The 19276-nt window shown below is 44.2% G+C and overlaps 1 protein-coding gene across 1 annotated transcript in view; it reads right to left on the bottom strand.

Annotated features, from left to right (window-relative positions):
- Nucleotides 1–19276, bottom strand: part of JARID2 (jumonji, AT rich interactive domain 2) — a 99957-nt gene that overhangs the window by 16393 nt on the left and 64288 nt on the right. Inside the window, exons 5-11 of the mRNA XM_009706104.1 lie at nt 13038–14055; nt 8401–8900; nt 3161–3253; nt 2602–2720; nt 2369–2439; nt 1414–1528; nt 38–48 (exon numbers count right to left, since the gene is read on the bottom strand). Coding sequence (XP_009704406.1) covers nt 38–48; nt 1414–1528; nt 2369–2439; nt 2602–2720; nt 3161–3253; nt 8401–8900; nt 13038–14055 — 1927 coding nt within the window. The remainder of the gene's footprint in view (nt 1–37; nt 49–1413; nt 1529–2368; nt 2440–2601; nt 2721–3160; nt 3254–8400; nt 8901–13037; nt 14056–19276) is intronic.

Consider the following 19276-nt stretch of genomic DNA (forward strand, 5'->3'; position numbering starts at 1 on the left):
AGTCAGAAAATACAGCTGGAATAGCTGAAAGATTCAAGCATGCAGCCCCTCACGAGATGGGCCCAGGAAAAAGCGTGGGAAGGATGCGTGAAGTGGAGGGGCAGCACAGAAGCGCACGGGACTACCCGACTACTGGCAGGACCGAGGGGAACTGAGATCCTTTGCCACTGTGGCGTACGCTGCAATTTCCCTCATTTGCAATTCCTGATGTACCCATAAAAATGGGAAGTGAGCAGTCAGTACAGACTTCTGAGTGTCTTGGGCAGAATAAAATTTTCTTCCTGCTTTTAATGGGCACTGAGAATCCCTCCAGAATAAAAAGGTTAGGTCACTGACCTCTGCTCTGCGTGCAAATTGAGTTCTCCCTTGTTTACTCTTCAGGAGGTAAAACCTGAGAGATCAGAGTGACCTGAGCAATGTGCAGGTAAACGAAGCACCACTGGTTTTAGTACCACAGGGATCTGTCCTTGGAAGAGAAGATTTCTGGATGCTGGCTAGACTTTGCAAGACAGAGGAGAGCTTTGGTGCCCAGTGGCCTGCTTTGTTATCACTGGAGCAGCCACTGAAAGCAGTGCTGTCAGAGCTACTCCAGATATTATGCAGACCTAGAGTTATTAAATTCATCTTTTCCTCAACAAAGTTGGGTACTTTATTGCAATATTAAAAGTTGTCATGAGTTAATAATGAATACTAGCCTGACAGTGAAGATGAGTTTTTACAGACAAAGCAGTTTCACTTCTTCCTTCTTACTATCCACGTTTCATCAAGGCAACCCTCACAAATACACCTGAAGCTATGCACTTATGTACGCCCACCAAGAAAAAGCAAATGGCTTCTTTGGTTTTATTCTTCTCGGCTTGGAAAAACAGAAATAGTAGCCTTTCCTAAAACTCTGGCTGGCTGCATTCAAGCGTGTTCAGTCCCAAAAGGCACATGTTTTGACACGCACAGCATGAAGAGTGGCCTCAGAACTTAATTAGGGCATTCTTGAATGCCTTGTTTGGAATTTACTGTCATTTAAGACTAGGTAAATGTCAGAGAGAGAAACAGACTCACCTAAGGTTGAGGACAACGTAGCTTGCTCAGCAATTTGTCCTGATAGTATATTATTATAAAAGATTACAGATTCCCGATTCACAGAAGAGGGAGAGGAAACGCCCATGACAGAAAGTGACAAACTCTCAGGTCCGCAGCATAATCCAGTGTTTACCTTTACCCCTTGGTACGATCACATACAGGAGGTTTCTCCACCTTGAAATATTTCGAGAGGAGCTCCTGTTTTAATGGTTTCCTCTTTTCTGGGCCATGCGCTTTCCCAGCGATGGCTGGGTCAGCACCTCTGACATCAGCAGCCGCTGAGAAACATAGCAGTGAAAGGTAATGGCAAGGAAAACAAAACACAAGAATACCTACCAAATGCAATCAGCACCAGTGTGTAAGTAGTCAATGTATGGAAGGTGATTTTGGTCTCGAGACCAGCATGAGGTAGAAAAGACCATGCCAATATTTAGCCAAGGAATTGTCACTCCTAAAACAAAGAGATTGAAAATGAGTTTTGAGTAACTGCATTTCTAATTAAAAGACATTTTGAGAGGGCGTTTCAGTTCAAAAATATTGTTCTACCCGCAAGCTGACCTTTAAGTTTTAAGTCTTCCTACCAGAGTGAATAATTCACAGAGCATAATTTAACAAATTCAGCATTTTCCACTAACAAAATAGCTACCAGCTAATTACAGTGCCCTTGAACATATTTGTTTTCTAACAGCTGCAAAAATTTTCATTCTTTAGAGAATTTACAAATACTCATAATTCAAGCTCAATGCCATTGATCAGAGGAGGTTGCTTCATGTTGTCAAGCATACGTGTACTTGTAAACAGGTATTCTGTTTCCCAACTGGTTTCTTCAGGCTCCTCACCTGCCCAGGAGACTAAATTATACTTTCAGCTAACATTTCTACCACTAAATTGCAATGGCACATATGCAGCTGGAGCACTCACGACAATTCATTTAGAGAACCTGGGTCCTGCTTTGCCCAGCACTACAGACTAGGTTTGCAAGTAAGGAAGTTGCACAGCTCTGCACTTCACCATCCTGACACAAAGCAAGAACAGCGATGTACTGGCAACAACAGAGAGGGATACTGCAACTACAGCTGGGTCCTCCCAGCTATCAACTATTCATTAATTCTTTATCTGCACACATCTGCCTTCATTCCTTTAAATACAACCCGCTACATACAACTCCGTGTCTACTCAGTCAGCCAGCAAACAGAGGTGCCAGAAAGAGGGAGAAGACTTTGGTGGCCACACCACCACATTTTAGAGGACATTTACACCTGCGGGAAACATAGAAAAGAGACTCGCTTACCAGGCACAGCACCAAGATGTCGCAGGATGGATCCTGTATTATTAGGAAGGACCGTGAGGTTCCACCCATGCCTGCTCGAGGGGTGACACAGAGGCAGATACAAGTCAGTGCACATTCCCGGTGCCAACGTTCCCAGCACCAAGCTGCCGCGCCGGTCTCGCGCCCCCAGCTCCACTCAGCACAGCGGGGCAGCTGGCAGGAGTCGACAAAGTGAGTGGATTTGGTGATCTTACCTTGAAAATGGTTCAGATTTTCCCACGGGAAAGCCGCTCCCGTGGGTGTTGGTATCTACTTTTCCACAATGCACTGCTACGTGGCAATCTTTCTGTTCCACTATCCGCCAATATTCTTGCTGTGGTTAAGAGAAAACGGTAATGCATTTTTAATTCACTGAACAGGGTATCTCTCATTAAAACATAAACCCCAGAAATTTACAGGGCTTTCATGACCTCAATGTAATTCAACATAAAACACTTCTTAAAAATCAGAATATAAATACTTAAAAGCAACAACGAATGGGGAAGATAGAATTCAGATCCTCTTGGCTCCTGTGCTTCAGCACATGACAGATTAAGATTTCTTTCTCTCCCTCAGTTCATCAGCACCTTCATTAAAAATGTCAAAAAATTTTAAAAGGAAGAATCAGTACCACGTCTATCTAACCATTTCTTTTTCTCCCACACTAGGTAGCCTTAAACAGCTTATGGCAATGCCTGTACATCAACTATAGTGAATCCTCAAATTCAATCCCCTGAAATAAAAACCTTTTACCACTCCTTGTGTTGGCCTCACCTCTACTTCAGCTACTGTAGGCTCCTTTGTGAAGCACATGTTCATGATGTTTCTTGCTGTTCGGTAGAAGGTTGTTAAAGAAACAGACCTACCCTGTGGGAAAAGAAAATAAAATTAAAAGTGAAAATAAAAAAACGTGCCTCTTCCCCCTGGCCTCACTCTTTTCCTTACATGCTCAATCCTAGATCACGAAAGGGGGAAAGAGGCCAATGTCTCCAGAACTCCTGTGGGTCTGAAACTCCTTTCTTATCTGATGGAAAATATCTCAAAAGATACAGAAATTTAATCACATTGAATCACCAAACCAGCCATCTAAAAGGCCAAGCGAACGTTCCCAGAAGGCCACGTACACCGCTTTGTCCAGCACAATGCTCTGTGTTTGACAAATACAGAAGATGGACACAGCCCAGTTTTCTACAACAGGCTGCAAAGGACCCAGTAGGCCACCCTACCTGCATTTTACAATCAAATCCAATATATGATCAAAGGACCATGCTGCTACGCCCTTTACATACAGAGAAACAGGTGAAAGACCTAGGAAGTTCACAGAAACATTCAGCATCAAACTAGTATTGTATGTGATGGAAGGGGGTCACAAAAAGCAGGGATTACCAAGATTACTGTAATCACCCGCTTACAAAAACTAGTTATGCTCAATTCAATAAAAGCAATGCAAATGCAAGGAACCAGGACCCGTCATTACAAGGCTGAGAAAAGTAAAACACAGTAAAATGGCCAAATGAGTGCACTCTTTCTTGGCACTGCTGAAGGAGCTGTACGCGAAGAGGATCTGACTTGGTTTTCTGCTTGAGCTATACCTAAGTTTCTGGATACCTGCTCTCGCACATACCTCTCATACCAGATGCTCTGGAGGCTCTGAGGGCAGGAGCACGAGAACCCACTCGCGGCTTTCGGCCCAGACAGGGACACCCCTATTGCCTTCTCCGCTCCAGGGCAGAAGAAACACCCTGGACAACTGTGAGCCACGAGAGCCGGCAGGCACCACACCAGCTGCTGTGGCCATACTGGTTTGCGGGCATCGCTGCAGGCAGGGACCAGCATTGCTCTGCAAACGTGAAACTGAAAATCTCTTTGCCCCCTCGCCAGATCTACCGCTCCTTCCTCTAACTCCCACCGTGTCCACTGGTTGCCCGTCTGAGCAACCACAGACTTAAAAAACTCCACATAAATGAACGTTTTATTGCTCGGACTATTAGCTTTCTAGTTTTTCAATTATGAAACAGATCTGCCAAACCACCTCAGTCTTTTCTTGTGTTTAATTTAAGAACTATGCCCAAGAATAAACTAGAAACAACTATACTAGCAGCTTTTCCCCCAGAGGCCAAGTCTATCACTTTGCCATGCTCCCACGGTTGTAACATTGTCACTTTTTTAATTGAATGCAGTATAATTAGCTGTAACAAAAAAGTTTGTGAAATGCCCAGGGCCTGGGGCCCTCTGATTCCCATAAACTTCAGAGTTGGATGCTCTGCAATACAATAAGCAATTTCCTTCATCTTTTAATGCCCTCATGAATCATTTATTGAGGCAGCTTTTCACAAAAAAAACTCTTGTAAAATGCAGGGTCGTCGCACTGGAGCATAGGCTTCACCACTCGCAAACCACCACGCGCTCTGCAGCGGCTTCCTCGTTTCCGTTACTTGCCTCTTCCTCTCATCTTACACAGAAAAATAAGAATAAGGACCCATCTTCCAAGATTAACCGTGCCTTTCCATTTTTCAGATACGCAGCAAGCAAGAAAAAAAGAAAGTGGAAAACCGGAACAGTTTAGCCCTTTAAAATTGCATATACCCACGTCTTCCTCTATCAAGAATTTGGTATCTTTTTAGCCTCCTCAAAGTTGCAACACAAACTAAACAGTTGAGGGGTTTTTGTTGTCTGTTTTTGTTGTTTGGGTTTTTTAATTTGATGGATCTCGTAAAATTTTCTAATATCAACTCAGAAAACAATTTAAAATGCTGTAATAGAGCATTTTAAGCAGAACACAAAATGAATCGCTGAAGAGTAAAATACCCTTTTCAATGCCCTCAAAAATATCTCAACATTTCAACAACCGCCATGGGAGCTTCAAGCTACTCAGCAGAGTCTCTGTTGCTGCAGGAGGAAGGTTTAAGGAACAAAATGTCCTATTTCCTCTCCCGATTCTTCTCCACGGCCTCCGTGTCGGCCGTGAGAGCCAGCCCAGAGCATCACCGCCACGCTGGGAGGGAAGACATAGAGAAGGAGACTGCAATGCTACGAGTCTTAAAGACATTAAAGCAACCATAAATATGAGCGAAAAACAGAGATTTCACAATAGTCACAGGCAGGAAGGAGGGACTCCTATTAAGCAGAGTCCGAAAACGCCGAGTCCCTGGCAGAAGAGAGCTCAGCATGGGATTTATAGGACAGTTTCACGTGAGGGCTGGCAAAACTTGCATTGGTGATTTCTTCTGCGTGTCCCTCTAACAGGTCTTCTAATAATCCTTCAGTTTGCTCTATATAGAAACAAATTCTGCTTACAGTCAGCTCCAGTACAGATTTTTAAAATATTTTCAGAGCTAAAATTGGGGAAAGAAGAGTGAAAATCTTGCAGCAGATCCTTCTTTGATGACAGCAGTTTACTTCACATACTTACAAACGACGACATTTTATTAGTCAGGTAGAACAGCCATCTATTTAGGAGTAAAGAAAGCAAGGGCAGCAGCCTGCAGCACACACTTAAAAGCACAGCAGGCCTTACAGCCTGGAAAGGAGCAACACTGAAAATCATTTGGGAGCCCTGGCAGAAAGTCAGCCGAACACAAAGGAGATTTACTCTAACACTGACATGCGATATGGTGGTAACGGCTCCTGGAAGACTGGACGTCTCTTTCTAAAAACACGTTCCAGCTCAGGCACGTGCTGACTGCAGAAATTGCTGTGTGAAATCCTGAATGTATGGCCTCTTCATGGGCTGAGGCACAGGCTTTATGGCTTAAACCGGACTACAGCCACACAATTACGATGTTCTCCTCCAGCTCTCAATCTATTGACCTGGGCATTTATCAAAGGGGTGGGTGGGTTTTTTTGGGTTTGTGTGTGTTTTTTATTTTTAATTAGAATTAGCAATGTGCTTTAGAAAGGAACCATTACAATCCCATCATCTGTGGAAACTGTAACATGAGGACATATTCTGTTAAACAAATTTTAAATTTTCTCAGGAACTTGTTAATAGGTAAAGAACACTCCCCCCTCCACAGACCCAGGCACAGAAGGATACCATCATGCAAGAAAAACAGAGAACGCAGGAATAAAAGGCTTGTTTCATAAAATGCCACAAAGCACCCTCTGCTTAAAGCCATAAGCCAGCACCACCTTACCTCAGTCTTATTAAAAAGCCTAGTGACGAACTATAGTCATTTTGTAAGTCTTGTAGGTTACTCTGGTGCAACAAGATTGTTGCATAATTTCTTATTTCTGTGTCTTGAGGCTTGCTCTGAGTGACGTAACCGGTTCTCATGCATCATTCCCACAGGGCCTTTCCCTAAGGGCTACGTGCCTCTCCTGGCACTCGGACTGACCAGGCACCCCGCAGGGCACTCCACAGCAGGGATCTCTCCAGAAACCCACTGCAGATTTGCTTCCCCCTGTTTTCTCCCCGGTCCCTTGCCCGTGACAGCAGTCCTCAGTCTCTGCACCGCAGATGAGCGTGGGATGGGATTCAAACAGGCAAGCCCCGGTACCGGGGAAGCTGCCGGCACCACGGCAGACAAGGCGAGGCGCTGCCTGAGCCCTGTGCTGCGGCTGCTTTGGTGGGTGGGGAGAGCACTGGCCCCCAGGCTCAGCGATGCTTGTCTCTAACAGCTTCTATGCTCGGAGCAAAAGTATCTCTACCAGGTATTCTTGGACTCATACTGATGCTGTCAGTACTGCCAGGGCTTTTTGGGTAGCAGCAGCAATTTGGGAGCTCTCAGCTTTTTGAGGTAAAGGCCCGGGGCTCGGCAGACTCAGGCTGGTTATACTAGCTGTGCTTTGCTCGCTTGCCTTTTTTTATTTTCTATATCTGATTAGGATACTTATCACAAACCCCTATCTTGATTTTTGAGTTACTTTGCATCTTCTAAACTCTAACTTGGGACTTGCACTGGAAAAGAAGATGGAGGCATTTCCCCACTAAGTTCGAGATTGTTCATACAGCAGTCGGGGTAAGTTGTATCAAATTTTTCATTTAACATCATTAGGCACAGGATATTAAGGCAGAGAAATGCCGCTTCACTATTCACAAATGCTGCTGTCATTAGATACGCTTCTCTCCAACAGCAGTACGGCAAAGAGACTGCTCTTCAAAGGTGGGATTGAAGCCGGAGTCCCTGCGTAAAAGAATTTTTGGGCCAACCAATTATAACAGGCTGCAAAAGAAACCTGAAGCAAGCCTTTAAAGCTCAAGTCATGAGCTCATGCAGTCCATAAATAGCTTAACAATAAGCCACTTTGGGCTATCTGGCTTCATTTCCCAGTGATGGAAGCAAGATTGGAAGGGGAGGAACAGCATATTCCTTTACTGGGCACAGACACTCAACACCGTATTTCTCTCTGAGCACAGCTACACAATTCAACACAACTCAAAACTGCAGAGCGAGTTGCTGTGCCAAGTCCTGCTCCAGAGTAGGAGACTGCCAAATAAAATACAGTGAAAGAGTCAGCATTCCTTCCTAAATGGATGTACTCGATATGTGGAGGACTACGCGTCCATGTCACTGTTAGTGCTGAGCAAAGTCTGGCATCGTGAATGAAAATATTGTTTGCATTTCAATTTGCCCTTTCTAAATGTAGTAGTATTTCTAGTGATGTTAGTTTTGATGTGAAGCACTACTTCACTCAACAAGAGACTTGCAAGAAAAAAAAAGCAGAACATTACTTTAAATGTCACTAGAAAATGAAAAAAAGAAGCGTCTGCAAGGATAATTGGGCAGAGCTATTCAGGGAACCTCTCACAAGAAGACGAAGGGGGGCAGAGCCCAGTGCAACTCGTTATGACAAGAATGCCTTCCAGCTTTGCCCGACATCCCGCAAGAGCCAGGCAGATGAGGATATCGCAGACCGCCCGGCTGCAACAGCCGCTGGCTGCGCCGCTGCCTTGGGGGTGGCACTGCAGCCCATCGGCTGTCCCCCCAGCTGGCCGGGTTTGCACCAGATACCACCCAGACGACAGCACCACCAGGTCTGCAAAACAAAACGGGCAGAGCCTGCCCCATTACCTTGTATATACACTTGTGTAAGTCGCTAAGAACTCCCTCCTCCTCCTCCTCGTCCTCCTTCATGGTCTCCTTTTCCTGAGCGAAGAGCCGCCGCCTGCCCGTCTTCAGTGGGACGTCGACCTCTTTTAACTTGTTGCGGAAGCCATTTTTGTGAACCACGCCGTTGATGAGTCCATTTTTGGGCTCAAACCGGGGCAAGGAATGGAACTTGTAGGCATTCTCCGAATGTCCCTCCAAAGGTCCTTTCCTCTTCTCCAAGATTTCCTTTTCCAGCAAGACCTCCTTCTCCAGTTTCTTGTGCTCCTCGGGGGAGAGGGAGTCGTAGGAGAGCAAGTACTGGCAGTAGGCTTCTTGCAGCTTGGCCAGCCTGTCCTGTGCAGTTTTGGGGATGCGCAGCATGTCTGCCAGCTTGTTCCATTTCTTGAGGTCAGTCACTTGCTGCATCCCCCCCATCTCATTGATCAACTGGACGAAGCAGGCCAGGTCGAGCTCGCAGCCTCCTGGGGTCCGCGGGTGCCAGGCAGCAGAGGAGGGGAAAGGGAAACACAGGAGCAGGTTAGGAAAGCTGCGGGCGGCTTGCGTCAAGCACGCTACCAGGCTGGGCACATACAGGATGTGCCACCTGTACAGCTCTGGTCACCTGCGCACCGGAGCAGGATCGTCCCGGTCTCATACACCTCCCGCTAAAGACAGGCGCGTGCCGCTCTTTTGCTAGCTTAATTTGTCCAGCAGATGGTATTTTGCTATTGGCAATAGCCTTCCCTATGGCTAAATTTGCTCTCCTCCTTGAGTTTCATTCCCTTCTCTTCTCAGAGCACCCCCAGCTATCTCCTGACATGTGTCTTTGCCCCGGTCGATACCCAGCGGCTGGGGAGACGAGAGGTGCCCAGCTCTTTAAAAGCCCGCATGCTCCCAGTCTCCCCTCGCCCGCCACCAGTCCCACATCTGGTTTACCCCAGGAAGCAGCAAAACAAATGTCAAGATGGGTACTGGCAATCAAAAAGACAAGTACCTATCCTTTCTGGAGGTGAAACACCGATTATCTACTGCTTGCACAACACTTTGAATACAGTTAGTATTTAAAAGGAGCACAGTAACATCATTCATTTCAATACAAGTAGAAAATGTCTTAAAAAACCCCAAGGGAGGCAGAGGGTTGTTTGGGCCTGGTGCCTGCAACTGTGTAAAAAAGTTCCAGACACATTATTCTTCCAGTTTGAGGCCATTCATATTTTATACTCCATTATGTTTTCGTATGTTTTAAGATGACTAGCACATTTCATACTCCCGTCAAAAAATAAAAATGGAGGATTAGACAAACTGCAGCATAAAAAGCAGCCAAATGGATGAGGAACAATAAAAGAAACGTCATAAATACTCTCAAAGCACAGAAATAAATCATCAATAGAAACAGTGAAGAAATGGACCAAAGACCACCTACAGTTCCCCAGGGCACTGCTGAAGGAAAAAGAGAATTAATACAAAAGTTGCATCAACATTGCTGCCGCCGCATTGTCTCTCCTTCCCCTTTTTCTTTGAGAAAAGTAAAAAATCATTATGCCACAGCCGTTTCAGAGCACTTAGAAATGCTATTATACATCAGAGAAGTGCAAGCAGCCGCCTTATGGTAAACATTTACTGTTGGATGCACAGCTAGGGCATCTTAAGGGCCAGTCACATCATCTTGCCTGCCAGCGCAAGCAGCGTTACTTCCTTCAAACTACCCTCTGCTGCAACTCTGGACGCTTCAGAGCCGATCTCAATTTTCCTTCTTCCCTCGGCTTTCCTCTCTTCCACCACTCGTGCCAGCCCAGCGAGGAGGGAGGCTCAGCGGTGTAAACCTGCCTGTAACAGTATGGGCTGACAGCGGTCGCCACCGAGGCAGAGCAGCACCAGAAGCTCCTCGCTAACGCTGCCCGCACAGCGCTGGGCAAAGCTGGGAAAAGAGAGGAAAGGATTCTGGCTGCAGCCAAAACCAAGGGTAAGGCTTTGAGGAGCATATGACAAGGCTGGAGGCAGGGCCACGGGGCAGCAGATTTATTCAATTTTAGTAAATTTGGGGGGGGGAAGAGGGGTCAAAATGGTTAAGTCTTGAAGCTGAGAAAAGGTAAACACCACTGGGGAAAAAAAAAACCCAACAAACAAGTTTGAAAGGTTTTCTTTCTTTCCTCTCTAATCTTCCCCATAAAATAACTTCCAAGCTGGCCTCTATTACAGGCTGTTACTTTTTCGGTCTAATGTTTTTTATATGCACAGCTCACAAATAAGCTGAAGGAGTAATTCAAGATGGCTTTCCATCCCAATAGATTCAGCGACCTACATAAAGTTGAGTAACATAACTTTGAATGAAGTGTGGTCCAGATTTAACGTTATATATGTTCTCCAGCGGGACAAATGGCGCACACCCAGCTTAAGGTCCCCGTTTCAACACTATTTATGAGCTATTTAAGAAATGCGATTTTCTCCCACATCATGGAATGATCGCTCAAAATCACTCCGCAATATTAGAGCTCGAGTAGCATATCATTCAACCGGAGCCTCACATATCTGGCAGATCCTCCATAGGGCCAGCTACAGCTAAGGTTTACAAAACGGTCTCAATTATAATTCCATTTCACACACTCATAATTTTTGGAAGCATTTATATCTCATGCTGATGTTTTCCAGGATTGACCTAAGCATGTTGCTTGAACTTTCCTTGAAAGGCTGAAGAAGAAAAAGGGAGGGAAGGAAAAAAAAGAATTTCAACTCCATTTATAAGCACCTATAGCAAAATGGTTTAAATAGGAGACCTGGCACATGTGATACAGAAATAGCAAAAAAAAATATATCTTACATCTGCAGGTATGCATTTAATACCAAATGCTGGCACTATGGAAGCCATTGGCAAAACTCCCGCTTACTTCAATGGAAATGAGATTTGGCCCTGAAAGGAGGGATATGTACACATGTCTACTTAAAGAAGTGTGCGTTTATCACCACAGGTTATTTTATATTTTTTCTGCTGGAACCAACAGATTTCTCATCTTTGTACTGATGATGCCCAGCTTCTTTTCTCTTTTTTTTTTTTAATTTTAAACACAAGAAATTAACTGCAGAAAGGATACGTAGGATGCAAACTTTATAAGAGACCACTGTTTGCTTTGGTTATATGGCACCCAGCAGAACAGAATCCTTGCCTATTAATTAGGCTCTTAGGTGCTTAAATAATACAAATAATTAACAGTAACGCCATCCTAATGCCGAGTTAAGGTATTTCATTAAAAAGTTAACATTGTTCCAGGAGCGTTAATTGAGCTGTCTTGCACATTTCCTTCTCTCTCTTGCCAAAGTAAATTTAATTCATTATTCTTCCCTATTAGCATACAACCATTGCATACATTAGGCATACAAAATGTTCACTTATTGCTGCTTGAGTGATTTTAATTTTCAGATTTCCTTGAACGTTTTTTCACAGCTACTGCAGCAGAGTCCTAACCCTCATTCCTCCTCCTTAAATTCTGCCCTTTCTCTGTTGTGCCCTGCATCGGTTCACCATAAACTCTGCAATCTCTTTGTGTGCTTTTATACATTTTCACTCACTTACCATATGTGATATAAAATAAAGTTTGAAAACGGGACGGGGGGACGAAAGTGCTGTAAACAGTTTAAACGGAAGAGTGTGTCCTTTAATCCAACTAGCATTGATGGCTGCCTCTGATCAGATAATGCCTCAAAGGCAAAACTCTAGCCTCAAGTTGCAACATGCAGGTTCTGTGAGCTCCAACCCAACACGTTTGAAAAACAAAGGGAAGGGCTAACAAAAATTAAAACCACAAGTTTGTTACTATGTCACGGCTGCAAAGGCAGTAGAGCTGGAGGTAGTTCATTCAATAGTTCATTTGTATGCTGCTGTTGTCGTGTTTTTACAAACTATTGTCACATTTTTGTCACGTGTCATATTTGACAGCAGACCATAAACCAAGAATTCTGTTAAATAAGTGATTCTCACTCAGGCATTAGCCCTGGCAGACACCTGCTGGGAGAAATAATGAAACCTCCATTTTGCAATCAACCACATTTTACTGCCTATTCTTGACACTTAATGGTTGTTAAATGTCAGCAGGTCACTGCAAATTTGTGATTTTAAGTGTCTGAGTACCCAAACAGAAGTCAGTTCTGAGATATTTTCTTTCCCCCTTGGTTAAATGCTTTTAAAGGAAGGGGGGAAAAAAAAAATATTTGTATCGAAGTTCAGCAGTGTTGCAACCTGTTTGGAAAACATCTTTGGAAAGATCCAAAAAGTATTCTGAGGCCATATTTAAATCAAGGCTTACCAATATCCGCAGTTGTACTACCTACAAAAAAAACCAGCAGGGAAAGGGGAAGAGCCTGAAATCTGGAGACCAAGACTTCGCATAGCTTTTTTTTTTTCCCCCTGGATGAAAGAGAGAGTTGGCAGGAGGAAAGTGGTGATATAAAGCTCTCTGACAACCTACCTGCGTCGTGCCTGACCGATGGATAAAGAGAGAGAGATTCAGAGCTCTGCAGTGTTAATTGAACAGGGGTTCGGTTAAGCATAAAGGCAAACGGAGCATAAAGTTGCATACGGACACTCACAAGCAGCGGCAAAAGGCCAATGAAACCACAGCCCTTACCTATGAGTGGGAGTTCGTCCATGGTAATGCCCTGAGATTTGAGGTGCTTCTTGATACAGGCCAGCCGCTGCACGTTGGGTCCCCAGCGCCTGCCTAGCTTGTGTATGTGCTGAATCTGTGTCACAAACCGCATTTCATCATTTAGCTTGCACTCAGGTCTCCAGTCTGGAGGAGGAATCACCCTGCACATCCCATACTTCTCTACCTGAGCTCGGACTGACTCAATGTATATCAGTGGGTCATGAAATTCCTTGGTGGAGGGCCTAAGGATGGGAATCTCCCCCAGCATCCCCCACCCAGACTTACTACTGCCCTTTTCGTGCTTTCCCATTGAGTCTTGTGGCTTGTGCAAGGACTCCGCTTGAGAGGTAGAACGATTTTCACAGGAGGCATTTTCAGTTTTGCCATGTGCTTGTTTCCCTGGCGTACTCTTTCCAGCAGTGGCTCTTTTCGGCCTATTCCTTTCCAAACTCTTCTCTGGCACTTCCTTTTTAAGGTGTCCATTCAGCAAAGGCTTTTCTACGACTGCCTTTTTGCTGGCAGCTTCTGCCAAGTTGACGGCCCCTTTCATTCTCTTGGTGGGCGACTGTATTTTGTCTATGTGATTTGTCTCTTCCAGCCTCCTCTTCGAATTGCGCAGCCCCTCCCTTAACTGTCTCCCCACCTCCTTAGTGCATGTCTTTTGGTTCAACTTGCCATTGACTTTTACACCATTAACAGCGGTATTGTTAGACTTGGATGCTCCAAGGGATAGCACCTGTTTGCGGGTTTTTGCATTGCTACTTTCTGTTTTCCCTGAGATTGTGTGGTTGACAGGTGAACTGGGTTTGTGGTGATTTAGTTTGGTTTCCTTGACCAGTTCTTTCTTGGCTTTGGTGTATGTGACAGTTCCCTTTGTCACTGTTGCAGTGTACTTCACAGTTTTGGACGGTGAAGGTCTGACTTCTCTCATCTTTTTGGCACTGGCTGCATTTCCACTCGGAGATGACATTCGAGTGATCCCGTTGACTTTAGAAACCTGCAGTACCAGGAGTGTGGCGGGGGGAGCAGAAGGAAGGAAACAGAAAACAGAAAAGTAAATTAATAATGTTACCACTCAGCCACGGCATCCCAGCCACTGGACAACCATATTCTGCAGTCCTGACTCCTGGCCCCTTTGTACAATCTTCACATAACAGCTTTCACCCAGGCAAGAGGAGGGACTGGGCATTTATAATAAGCAAAATAGAAACTTTTTTTTTTTTTAAATCAACCAAAAAAATCCCCAGAAAGACAATCTTGCTTTCGGAGGGCACGAGGCCTCTGGCATTAAGAAGGGTGAAGTCTCTTGTTTGCACTAGCCCCATCCCTGTCTACCAGAAAGCCTGTTACGGTATCACAACACACAGGCAGTCTGATTTACAAACTAGTACTTTCATTACCTCCTTTTCTGGCCCTCAGTCACTATCTCTCCCCCACCCAACCTCCCTTAAGCACACACAGATTTTACTACTTCTTAGTAAACAAACTAGCCAGCATATACTATCTACTCTAACTGTAGTGGGCATGTTTTGCAAAAAACACACACTGAGATTTCAAACCAACCTCCTGTCTATACATGTGTACATACAAAAAAAGAGATACTGAATACATTATGCACCCAACAGATCAGGACGGCCATGAAGGATCCAGTCTGTCATACATATTAAATCTCAGGAGGTATCTTGTTGCTGAAGTCATTCATTTGAAATAAAAACGTATACAGTAGTTCAGTGCATTTTTTTTAACGTTTGATATCTGGGCAGTTTTGCTGACACACATTTGATTAGATCACATTCATCACTCACTAACGTGTCATCGCAACTTAGAATTGCTGGACTCCACTGCTTTCTGTCAGACATTCAAAACCAGCTATGAAACTAAAATTTATATTTTAACTACAAGACGTGTTAAGCACCGAAAGCAACCCTCAGCTTCGAAGGGAATTGCGATGGTTCAGCACTGCCAAAGCTAGACCCCACTACTAAGAAAATGAAGTTCAAGTTTAAACCTCAAACGAATTTCAGCATTTAAACAAGTTTAAACATTGTCTTCTCACCTCCTTAAACTACCGTGAGTGCAGACAAACACACCCAGAAAGCAGGAACATTGATAAAAGTGCTCAAAGTGAAAGCATACAGTACAATCACCCCTCATCAGCAATCAGGTAAATAACACCATTCCTGCAAAGTTATAATACTTCCCTGTGGGATTTCAAAATCCTTGCCAAATCAGTAAGCACGGCAGCTTCTCTCAAATAAATGCAAGAATTATAGTCACTTATAAAGCAGGGATAAAATGTTATAAAGTAGGGATCAAAGAGAGACTGGAAAGATCATGCTATGGTCTTGCATTAAGCGATCTGCGGAAGAGGAACTGAAACCCGGGGATTCGGCGTACACACACACGTGTATACACGCATGTACCGTGTGCATTTTCTCCTCCGTGCTCCAGAAGCTGAAGTTTTAAAACCCATCCATATTCTTGTCCTTCCAAGCTAGAAACCCTTAAAAATCCAGTTAACTGATGACATGAGATTTTTACCTTGAGCTCTCCAAAGACGTACGAGATATCATCTGGTAAGCAAACACTTGCTAACAGAAATGCATTTACCCATTCCCCTGGAAATTTAAGCACTACTCTGCATTGGAAATGAAGGCCTGGGTTTGACTTTTACAGCACTTTTTCATGCCACAGAGCAGACATGGGTAGAGAGCTGCTGAGACATTGCCTCTTGCCTGCAGCAGTCAGAACAAGCGTTGAACATCTCCGGCTTTATAAATAGCCAGGAACATCGATTACAGATTTCATCTAGACTAGTAGAGAAGAATTGAATGAGAACTGGAAAAGGGAAGGTAATCTGGGTGACAGTGATCACGAAATGAGTTTTCAATTCTAAGATGTGACAACAGTAGAGAAAGGACAACAGACTTCAAAAAAAAAAAGGGAGGGCAAACAAAAAAAAACCCTACCTGCAAAAAAAACAAATCAAAGCAATTCCCACTCAGACGAAGGGCACAAAGCACAGGCCATTATGCCCATTCACAAAGTTCTCTAATGACTGGAAAATTAGAAAAGAATCACAGTAAAAAGTGGAAACACAATTATGTGACTAAAGGCAACTATATAGGAACAGCAAAAGCATGCATGGGTAAAATCCGAAAGGTCAAGGAGCTAAAGCAACTTCAGTTAGCAAGGGACACAAAATGAAACAGAAAAAAATTTTATAAATACCTTAAAAATACAAAGACAACAAAGAACAGCAAAGATCAACCACCACACAAGGAAGGAAAACAAATCCAATAGTTTGGCTAAAGTAGTTGTACTTCTTTTGCATTAGCCTTCACCAAAAGTACCACTGACGGAATACTTACCAGATACCGAACACAACCAATTTCCGCGAAAGAGCTAGGAAGGCAACCCCGGCAAGCTACCGTGCACCTAGGTGACTTAGGGCATGGCTCCTGCAAATAAGTTGAGGGCAGGCAGAGGCTACCTAACTTCAAACTCTAAAATCATTCTGGAACAAATTATCAAACAGTTAATTTGTAAACACACAAACGATAATAAAATAATGTTAAAAAATGAAAAAAATAATAAAAACAAACCAAAAAAGCCCCATTCATAGTTTTGCCTAAAGAGCACATCAAACTAATTTAATCATCTTCCGACAGACACCTGGCTGTGCAGGTAAAGCGCCACCTCCGCTTCGGTAGGGCTCAGTCACTGTCCCATGTGACATTCCTAGACATAATTACTCTAAAGTGGCTTCACAAGGGATTAAATGAAGTCATCCTAAAGTTACCGTTGTCGTAGCTCACTGCCAGCCCGGGAGAGCATTTCAGGTGACTGTATGCAGGGACTTGCCTTGCCCTTGGTTCTACCAAGTACTTCCATCAGTAACTTGGATTATCGTAAAATTTGCCAGTGACACACGCCTGGAAGGGGCTGTAAGCGCTCTGAAGACAAGGTCAAATCGAAGGCAATTCTTGAAGAACTTATTTCAGAACATTTCTACAATAAGAGGAAGTGCTATTTTTAGAAAGGACAAATCAAATACATGTAGGGGAGGAATAACATTTGGGGACCATAGTGAGCTGCAAAACGCAACGGTAGTACAAAGCACGCAAATCACTTGCAGACCTATTATTAAGAATGCCAAAAGCAAGGGATGGGAGCACAGACTTTCCTAAGCAGGGTTGGACCCAGCACCGGGCCCACGCTGTCAGAAAAATGTAGACAGTGGAGCAAGTCTAAAAGAGCACAAAGTGCTCAGGTTATTTGGAAAATATGATCTTTGGTGAAAAGCCAAAGGAGCTGGGCTTATTTAGTCTGAAAGTGATCACTAACAGGACAACTCTGTAACCATCTTCTGACACCTAAGGAGCTCCTCTGAAAAAGACTGTAAATGCTCTTTCTAGGTTCACTGGGAAAAGCAGGAGAGAAAAATCCTTTAATTGTCTACGACAATAATCTGAGGCACAATCAGGAAAACTTGCTCATTAGTAGAAAAGGAAAACGCTTGAAGAAGCCATCAGTGGATGCTGTGGAGTCTCCTCTACAGGAGGTTTTCCAGAAGGTTTCAAGGAGGCCGTACCTATATTACTGTGCTGTCAGGTACAGCCAAGGTAACACCTCAGAGTGAGCAGTCAGGCTGTACGGAGGTACGCTGTCACTCCAGCCATCCTATGATTTTTGCTGAAGAAGTTGAGACCAGAAGTCTGAAGGGCCATCTGGGGCTCTCCTTCAGCAAAGGGTGGTGACAGAGGGCCTGAGAATAAAACACAGTCACGGAGAAAGCGCTCATGGCCAAAGGCAAGATCCTCACGGTTCCTTCTCTTCAAAGGAAAACATGCCATCAGCTTTAGGCCAGAATTAAAACTGCCAAGATACAAAACTCTGGAAAACTGAGTTCATTAAGAAAGCAGCAACATACCACAACTCTTTAGAGTTGTTAGAATACCTCCACACAATGAAAGCTTAGATCTCTCAGGGCCAAATCTTGAACTGAACAGGTACATAAGCTTTGGCTATCTAACCTCCAATCCTAGACGATAAGCACGCTATTTTGAGTTTTTATTCAAACTTAGTGAAGTTCTTCTAATGATGAACAGCTCCTAGAGTACGGAACACTTGGCTTTGAGAATACCAGAAGAAATTCACTTTATTGCTTTCTGGTTGCTAACTATGGAGACCCCACAAGAAAGAAACACTGCTGAAAAATTCTCAGGACCATCATCTTTCTAGAGCAGACACAACATGATGGTTTTCAAATGCTTCTCCCTCTTCCCTCCCCAAATGACCACAGGCATCTTCAGTGTTTGCAGAGAGGATAGCATGTTTAAGATACAGCAGTACTATACAGACCAGAACAGACCACGTTTCAAATGGGAATAGGATGCAACAAGTATCTTCCAGCTGGAAACAAGTGAAACAAACAATGTGGTCATAGCCCACCACCAAGGCATCAGGTGGATTCAGGATTTCACATTGACAAATGTGAAATTCTGGCTGGTCAGTCATCACCTACATGTTCCTGGTCTGTACTGGTCTCTGAGGACCCATCGGATAATTGGAACCAAAAGAAACAAGAAATTGTGGTAGGCATTTTCTTACCTTTCTACTGTTGATATGTCTCCCCCCAAACCAAACATACACACACAGAGTCAGCCTAAAACATTGGCCACACTGCCAGGTGCGCAGGTTCACCAAAGCGGGGTCTATGCCACAGCTCCATCCCGAGGCAGTGCTTACACTGAGCGCATAAGAAAGAAGTAAATTTAATTCAAATAGAGTAACAGAATCATAGAATTATTTAGGTTGGAAAAGACCTTTAAGATCACCAAGTCCAACTGTAAAACTAGCCCTGCGAAGTCCAGCACTAAGCCACGTCCCTAAGCACCATGTCTACACGTCTGTTAAATACCTCCAGGGATGGGGACTCATCCACTTCCCTGGGGAGCCTCTTCCTCTGCTTCACAATCCTTTCGGTCAAGAAATTTTTTCTGATGTCCTATCTAAATCTCCCCTGGCACAACTTGAGGCCATTTCCTCTTGTCCTATCGTTCATTACTTGGGAGAAGAGATCGACCCCCACCTCACTACACTCTCCTTTCAGGCCGTTGTAGAGAGCGATCAGGGCTCCCCTCAGCCTCCTCTTCTCCAGACTAAACACCCCCAGCTCCCTCAGCCGCTGCACATCCGACTTGTGCTCCAGACCC

This window comes from Cariama cristata, unplaced genomic scaffold (genome assembly GCF_000690535.1).
Source record: "Cariama cristata isolate BGI_N322 unplaced genomic scaffold, ASM69053v1 scaffold9350, whole genome shotgun sequence".
Taxonomy (NCBI): Eukaryota; Metazoa; Chordata; class Aves; order Cariamiformes; family Cariamidae; genus Cariama; species Cariama cristata.